Source organism: Balaenoptera physalus (genome assembly GCF_965194825.1).
Source record: "Balaenoptera physalus genome assembly, chromosome: 7".
In the NCBI taxonomy this organism is placed as follows: Eukaryota; Metazoa; Chordata; class Mammalia; order Artiodactyla; family Balaenopteridae; genus Balaenoptera; species Balaenoptera physalus.
The window spans coordinates 92,500,410-92,509,459 of NC_138886.1; the positions used below are offsets into that span (position 1 = coordinate 92,500,410).

Consider the following 9,050-nt stretch of genomic DNA (forward strand, 5'->3'; position numbering starts at 1 on the left):
TTGGGAGGCATTGGGGCTGGACGTAAAATTTAGGAATCCTGGCATCTACATTTATTTAAAAACACAAGTCTGAGGCCACCAGAGAGACTGTAGACAGAGAAGAAAGGGGACTTGAGAAAGAGCTCTGGGGCTGCCAACCTTCAGAGGCTGAGGAGAGGTGGAGGGGAGGAGCCAGCCAAGGAGCCTGAGAAAGCTGACCAGTGAGATCAGAAGAAAAGTAGGAGAACACGAAGAAGATAAGAGACCTGCTTACTTTGTTCAACCCAGAACCCTCTGATACTTCATCCTGGTCTTCCTGTGAGCTTTATGCTGCATTAATGTCCTCTAAGAAGTGGGTATGCAGGGACTTCCCTGGTGGCGCAGTGGTTAGGAATCCGCCTGCCAATGCAGGGGACACGGGTTCGAGCCCTGGTCTGGGAAGATCACACATGCCGTGGAGCAACTAAGCCCGTGCACCACAACTGCTGAGCCTGTGCTCTAGAGCCCACGAGCCACAACTACTGAGCCTGCATGCCACAACTATAAAGCCCGCGCGCCTAGAGCCCGTGTTCCTCAACAAGAGAAGCCACTGCAATGAGAAGCCCGCGCACCAAAACGAAGAGCAGCCCCCGCTCGCTGCAACTAGAGAAAGCCCGCATACAGCAATGAAGACCCAACGTAGCCAAAAATAAATAAATAAGTAAAAAAAAAAAAAAAAAAAAAGAAATAGGTATGCATGTAGTTGGGAAACTCAGGATGGTGTCCCTGTCATCACTGTACTCATCCTGGATACCTGGGAAAGAAACCCACTTTGGACCCAACCACTAGGATAAGCTCTGAGCATTATACACTGGTTGCACCAGATACTGATGCCCGTGTCAGGGCTGGGCACGTCACACTGGAGATGGAGTTTGCCATTTGCCACTAGAGAGAAGCCACGTGACTACTTTTCCTGAGAGCTGCAGGGTAAGTCTGCTTAGAAAACATGTGCAGCCGAACTCTGGAATAATGCAGGGAAGGCTTAACATTCTGCAGAACGAGTGCCATCACCTTTCTATTTCGTCACCGTGAACATCTACTGAGGTTCTAAAATGTATATAGAGTACAGTGCCAGGGGCAATAGACAGTACAAAGATGGACAAGACCTGGGTCTAGCATTAAAGAGCTTATGTAACCACATCTAAGGATAAGAAAAGATTAGAAGGTTGAAAGTACTGCAAGGCTTGAGACCAGAACTTAAATTGTCTTTGATTCCTGTCAACTTGTCTATAAAGGGGAAGACTGTGAAGTGTGGGGCAGCAAAAGCCTCCCCAGAGAGGGTCAGTCTGTGTCTGAGGTGGCGGTGTGGGCAGGAGTGGTTAACAGCCCACAGCCATCCTGGCGGGAAATCGGTCCCTGCCCGTCCCGAGCCTCAGCAGCAGATGAAGAGGAAGGCTGTGTGCACGTGAGACCTGGCCAGTCAGGTCAGAGACATTTGACGGTCAGTGTGACCAGAGTGACCAGCCAGGCTAAGAGGGGCCTCGTGGCATTGCTAGTACAGTGACTGAGCAGCCGGAAAGGGATTCTTAGACAAGTGCAAAGGGCAGGTGCAACCTGGGGAGCAGATCAGTGCTGAAGCAGAACAAAAGAGGATGAGGGAAACTGAGTCAGCTCTGGCCAGGATAACTGACACAAAGAGGAGAGGAGCTCAACTAGGGATCTCCTTCCCACCAGCATCCTTCCACCCTTAATAGGAATTTATCAAGTATTTACTGAGTACTTGTTTTGGAGAAACAGAGCAATAGACCAACCCTGAGTCTGCTGGAGGAGATAGACAGATAATTACAGAAAATGGTAAGCACGATACTGGATGGGGCAGAGAGGTCTAAAGCTCCCTGGGCTAATGATTGCCTGGGCTGAGTTACCGAAGATCCATTGGAGATATTTAGGTTAAAAAAAAGAGGGTGGGCATGCCATGATGGTTGAAGGCATGGCCCTGGCAGAAGGATGCTTGGAAGGATGCCGATTCACCTGGTTTGAGTCACCCCTGAGCCTGCAGCTGGGTTCAGGGAAGGGATCCTCCGAGGGACCTGCCGGCTTGTGGAGCAAGCCCACCCCCTGAATGAGGAGGGGGGGGCCCGGGCTTGACGGTCCCGCTTAAATCACTGGTATTGGTCATCAGTCCCCAGGAAGGAGTCCAGGAGAGACAAACAAGTACAGATGAAAGCCACAAACAGAAAGGTTTCGAAGGAACTGTTGGAACAGGGAGATGGGGGTGCTGATGAGGGACATGCTGCACAAAGGCAGGTGGCACAAATATCTGCCCACTGGTGTCACTTTCTCCAGGGGCTGCAGAAGAGGCTGATGCTTGAACTGAAATATGCCACGGGTTTTGCCGAGTGCAAATACCAACAGGAAAAGAGAAAAGCAAGACTCTTTACGTTGTCTGCAAGAGAAGGGTTGAAGGAAAGTGGAAACAAATCCTGGTTTGCTTGGATGGTCCTGAATTTTACCTGTTAATTACGTTTAGTACCCTTTACACTCTCAGAAGTGTCCCAGTTTGGATGATAAATTATATGGTCACATTAGGTTTAAGTACATACATATAGTTGGGCTTGAAAAATAAACCAGGAGAAGAAAAAACAATGAGACTAAGACCTGAAACGGGGGATGTGGTCAGAGAGTGGGGTATTAAATTAATTTAAAGTTTCAGGTGTGGATTGGCTCCAGGTAACTACAATGTCCAGGGGCTGGGTGGCAGCCAAGGGAAGTTGGTGCTTCATTACCCCGTGTCGATGTTCAAGGTGATGGCAGGATCCAGGGCGAAGGAAAGGACTGAGTCGATAGCGAGCCAAGATGCAAGTCCAGCAAAGCATCCAACCAGACACAGAAAGTGGACAGAGGCTTGGACTTGTGCACAGAGGGCAGGGGTCTTCCTAGTCACTAAGTGATCAGTGTGCTTCAAATTCCACTGTAGGGACACGGTCTCTGTCTTGTTCTCTGCTTTATCCTCTGTGCCTGGCAAAATACCTGGGGCTTGTGTGTGCTCAGTAAATATCTACTGAATGAACGAAGGAAATGCTTTGTATCTGGGAAATCTCATGTGCCTGTGAGGTAGGTTTTATTCCTTGCATTTCATAAGTGAGTGAGTAGGCTCAGAGGAGCTTATTAACTTGCCAGTTTCCTACAGCCAGTAAATGGCAAATCTAGAATTCAAACTTAGACCTACCTTTCTCCAAAGCCCACACGGTTGATCACTACAATATATTAGTTTTGGTGGTCAAAATAAGACAGATGTACACAAACGTACACACACACATATTTATTTTTTAAGAGCTTTTATATGCTAGGCATTATTCTAAATGCTTTACATATATTTAATCCTCACAACCCCCCTATAAATTAGGAGCTATTACGATCCCCAGTTTATAGCTGAAGCACAGTTTTAAGTAACATGCCCAGGCCCTTAACCACTGTGGTTTACAATTACTTGACTTGCCAGTGAATTTGTGTCCACATTGACAAACAGTAGGATTTACTTACTTCTTATGAATCCCTTTGTTTAGAAAGTCCTGATTTCCAAAGTCTGTTCAAGCACTGAATTAACTCTAGCTGAATCCAGGGTTCTGCTACACAGTTGGCCACCAAAGAGGTATAGTTCCAGATGGGAGATTCTGTAGAAGGCTTGTTACAAGCGGGGACTATCAGGAAAATGAGGAAACACACACACAGATTGCTAGAATCTGAAACAAAAAGCTGAAAGTCTTAGGAGACGTACAACAAAGCACTCTGGGAATATAGACACCTAGAATTGAAACTACAAGGAAAGGTAGAATGTTGGAAAAGCCTGTAAGGTGGTTATAGAACAGAATGTGTGAGGATATGGCAGAGGCCCCAGTGAAAGTTGCACTGGAAGGAATGATTGTTAGGAAGTGTTCCCTGGGCCTTTGTCTGATGCAGATCAACCCCAGTGAAAGAGTGGGGCAATGCCGGTGCCCGAGGTCGCCGGGAATTTCTGTGAAAGGGCAGGGCATGGGAGGCACATGATAAATTCACAAGGCTCATTTTTGGTCTCACAATTCACTTAGGGAGCAGAACTTAGCTTTGAATTCAAGAAGTCAATAAGCCACAAGAGAAAAATGAAATGTTCTATTTCAGACTTGCACGCCTACCCCCGTGGAGCGTGAACCCTATAAGGGAGAAGTCATCACACTGAAATCCAGAGGGACAACAGAAGACTCCACACATGGGACCAGGAAACAGGCCCCCTCCTGAACCCGGTGCTGTCAGTAAGGGATAGTGGGCAGAGAAAGTTTTCCTCCCTGACAGCATATGGAATTAGCATATCTCTTTCTTCCTTAGTGTTTAAAGAGTCCATGGTCAAGGTCAAAGACTTCAAAGTGACCTCAGACTCAAGGACAGTTCAGCCAAAGGGCAGGCTGATAAAAGACCTCTTGACGCAGAACACTTGGATGAGCCTTCCAGGTTGAAGCAGGCCTTGGGCTAGCTGGAGGTTTATTCTCTGAGGCGTCAGGAAACATTGCACAGAGGCCTAGAGAATCAAGTATGAGCAAGAGGCTGGTAACACAGAGGGAGGCTGTTATTGAGGAAGGTTGGCACTACTTAAAACTGAGAGTGCAAGTTTATAGTCAAAATTGATAAACCGATTAGGACTTTATCTGGAAGAAATGAATCTATGTATTGTAAAGGCAACCATATTCTAGAACTTAGAATGGAATGAAAAATGAATCATGTTGCTTTGGGTATAATTTTTCAGGAAAATTATTTGATAGCTTATTTCACATAGTTTTAGAGTAATATAGATATGGTCATTTAAAAAACATTTGAGTGCTTCATCAGTTTTCTCTTAGTCTTTTGACATTCAAATCTTTCTTTTTGAAACACATATTATCATCATCCTTGTCAATTTTCTTTTTCTTTTTCTGGGTTTTTTGGGTTTTTTTTTTTTTCCAGTTGTTTTCTGGTCCTGCTCTGCCAGGTACCTATTTCACCATGGCTTTCCTGTGATTTCAACATTTCTCTAACATCATTTCCACTGACTTCATGAAATCTACATGTTTTGCCAGTTTTGCAATTTCAGTAGCCTCTATGGCTTTGTTTTGAGTCAACGTGGCTGAAAGATGCTGCAGTGATACCTTCCGGCCCCTGTGCTTCCTGGTCTGTGCTCTGAACCTTCTGGGTGTGCAGAGAAGCTGAGTTTATATTCCTTCTCCTGGGTAACTAGGCCAAGAGGGATTTTTAAAACATGCAGTAAAATCAGGGCAATTATGTTCTCACTGCAGACACATCTGCCCCGACTTACTCACTTAGATCTGGGGTGTAGTCACACTTTTGACAAAGGATGGTAGGAATCTAGTTTACTCAGTTGTGATTCGTTTTGAACACACAGTAAAAAGGATGATGAAATACATCTACGGAAGAATCACAGGTCTTTTTTCTCAGGTAAGAGATACCTTAAAATACGACTTTTCTCCTCCACTTTGGTTGATGAAAAAATTCGACAGTAAGATGACTGAATCCTCTGAAAAGAAAGAATGAAATTACTTTTTTATCTAGAAGCCAATTTTCACTCATCCTTTAGAATTCAGCTTAAATATCACCCTCACTCAGAGGCTTCCCCAGACCCAACACCATAGGGTTAAGTCCCACTTTCTGTTCCTCCATATCAAGGCCACCACGTACCCCATCACAGCACCACACCCAACTGTACTATATCTACCTGCTTTACTTGTTGGCCTCCCCCAGGAAACTGAAAGCTCGTTCAGGGCAGGGCTGTCTGGTCCACTGTTATTTCCCCAGCATCTACCAGAGCACCAACTGATGGGCATTCAATGGATAAGTATCAGAGGACATGGAGGAGTTCCTGCTAAGTTCCTGAATTGATACTGATGAACTAAGTGAGAACTTTCAACAAAATAAGGATAAATTTTGTGGAGTATTTTAGTGTAAAGGGGCTTTAAATGAAGACTACTGACTCATTATCTGGTATTTGATGGATCTCTTTGGGAGAATGAAATAGCCTTAGGACTCTACATGAACAAAATCATTTGAAATGAATGTGGGGATCCCTTTGTTGCTTTCCTTAGGCTTTGTCATGAAAATGTTTGTAGAAACATAGTTCTAAATAAATGACATAAGGCAATGGAAAAACATGATTTCAAGCTATTGATATTTAATACCTTGTTTTTCAGGATTGCCTCTGGTATACAAAGTAAGGGTCCCTTTGTCACTAAACAATTGCATTCTCAAGGTCTGTCCAAAGACTAGATGGAATTAGTAGCGTTTTTTTTTTTTTTTTTTAAATATTCACTCCTTCCTCTGATGGGCAGTATGATGTACTGGGAAGCAAAAAAGTGTGGGATCTAAACTTCTATTTCCTAGTTGTGAGGCCTTAAACAATTCTTAAAATTAAAATACATTATGAATTTATCAAAACATACCAAAAGCAAAAAAATTAACATAATCACACTTATATACCTATTATCCTGTTTAAGATAGAAAACTTTACCAGTACAGCTGAAGAGCCCTGTGTGCTTCTCTATTCATTTCCCTTTCCTCCCCCAAGGTAACCAGTGTCTGAAATCTGGTGTTTTATTCCCATGTACAATACATCTTTTATATATTTGCTATATGTGTACATATCTCTAAGCATTGTTTTGTAGTGGTTAAATCTCATAAAAGCATTATATAGTATGTGTTGGTTTTTTCTTTGTTTGTTGGTACGTATTCTTTGGTTTCTGCTTTTTTGCAGTCAACATGTTTGGGAGTTATTTGTTTTGCTAGGTCTAGCTCTAGTTATCCATTTTATTGCTATACAGTATTTCCTTGTATGACCACACCGTAATCTATTTACCCATGTTCCTGTTGATGGACATTTAGGTCGTTTCCATTATCATAAACAACACTGCTATAAGCGTTTTTGTACCTATTTCCTTGTGCTCACTGAGTGCTTCCCTAACGTATATGCCTTGAGTGAAGGGGAGTGGAACTGACGGGTCCAATGGTGGGCGCATTCTCCCCTTAGTTAGATACTGGCAAATTCTTGTCCAAAGTGGAAACGTATGCCCTCCATAACAGAGTGGAAGAGTTTCTGTTGCTCCAGATTCTCACCAACATGAGATATTGTCCAACGTACTAACTTTGCTAATTTGATTCTTTTCCAAGTTATCTTATCGGAGGTTTAATTTGCATTTTCTTGGGTGCTAATGAAGTTGAGCTCCTTTTTATCATGCAGTTTAATTGATCTTACTAAGCGTCAGCGTCTTCATTTATAAGATGAGAATAATAGTATCTTCCTAATGCACAAGGATGCTGTGAGGGTTACAAAGCCCATACTGTGTGGTCAGCATGGGCTAGCTAAGATTACTGCTAATAGTGTCATGATGAAATAATAAACAGTGTGCTGCCCAGAGACTGCCGAAGTCTTGACTGTTCTCCTTCTGTGGCAAAGGTCACCAGGCTTGGTAATGCCAGCTCCTTTGGCAGCTGGAGGAGCATGGAAGCCAAGACCGGAAGGGCGGAGTGAGAGCAGGCACAGGGTGAGGGATTAGCACGGGCCTGGGGAGGGCTCAGTGGGCATGGTGGCCCTGGGTCCTGGCACATGTGAGCAGTCAGCAGGGGCACAAGCAGAAATACGGGGGATGAGCAGAGCCTGGCTCTCAAGTGACGCCTGTAGATCCAGCAGGTCCCAATGGCAGCATCTACCAGCTACACCTGGGACCCTCTTCTCTCAGTGTTTTCTCTGCCCTCTGCCTGCCCACTGGAGAGGAGACAGCATCTTGTGTGGGAAAGAGTGTCGGCCTGTCACTGCCTTTAAAATCACAAAGCTGGATTTGAACCAGGTGATCTAGATGCTTGACATTCCTGAGCCTGTTTCCCTACTGGTAAGGTGGGAACAATTACTAATACTTCCTTGGCAGGGAAGAGGCGAAAGGATTAACTGAGATGATATGGAAGGTCAGATTCATCCTCTTCTTGTGGCCCTCCCCTACACCTGCTTTTACTCTTTTTTTGCCTTCTTTCTCACTTACCTACTATCGAACCCCCCTGAAGCCACCAATAGATTCATTAGATTTCTTTGTGTCAAACCCACTCCCTTTCCTTCTTTTTGGAGAATATCTGCGGACAAGTTAAAAGGAAATAAAGGCAGTGGATCTATCATTTATTAAACACCTACTGTTTATAGAACACAAACCAAACCCCTCAGTTTTGGCTGCCACTGTCCCTCAACAGTACAGTGAGTAACACAAAGAAGTGCTCAATGAATTCATCTTGGGAAGAGAAGACAAAGAAGATTATGGTGATGGAGGAAGAAGAGAGAAATAATTCACGAATGAAAATCAACACTACAGCAAACCATTATTTGTGTTCAGGGGTCAGGACGGCATTTATCTCAGGAGCTATCCATAGCGTGTCAGGGGAGTTTGTAAAAATCTAAATGGCCAGTTGTGAAATATATTTGCCCACATTTTAACTCAGCCTATACAATAATCTAACACGATAAAATAACTATGTTATATTTGTTATACAAAATATTTGCAACTGCATTATGATTGAAAGTTCCTTGAGGGCAGGGACAGTTTCTTAACAGCTTGTGCCCCAAACAACACCAGCACAATGATTTACACAGGGCAGACCTTCACGATGGGCTTGGTGAATTGAAATTAATGTACCGTGGCTGAGGGGATTTAAAGGAAAGCGTCTGAATTTGGAAAGGCTCGCTGAAAGAAAAGGATTTAAAATCCTATTGATGAAGACAGTCACACCTGGCAGAGGAGAGAAGGAAGTATATTCTAGGAAAAGGAACAGCGCAGCAAAAGCAGAGGTTGGCTCAGCCAGGGCCATCAGCCAGTGGAGGTTCACTGGGGACTGGCCATTGTGGCTCTATGGGCCAACGGAGTTTTCCAAAACAAGCTGTTGGGGTAAGGAAGTATTAACAGTATTTGCCTTAGAATAGGATGTAGTCTCCACAAGAACACAGAACCTTTGGCATTTTCTTTAATGATTTCTATAAATGTGCACAATAGGTCATTAATATAACATTTATTAGGCCCTTATTGAAGCAGAGCAGG

General features: G+C 44.0%; 1 protein-coding gene across 1 annotated transcript in view; it reads left to right on the forward strand.

Moving 5' to 3' along the window:
• The window catches only part of LOC309664491 (dihydropyrimidinase-like), a 78,292-nt gene extending 73,857 nt beyond the window's left edge, over window positions 1-4,435 (forward strand). The window contains 1 exon segment of the mRNA XM_082470009.1: window positions 4,117-4,435. Coding sequence (XP_082326135.1) covers window positions 4,117-4,233 — 117 coding nt within the window. The 3' untranslated portion in view covers window positions 4,234-4,435.
• The last annotated feature ends 4,615 nt before the right edge of the window (window positions 4,436-9,050 follow it).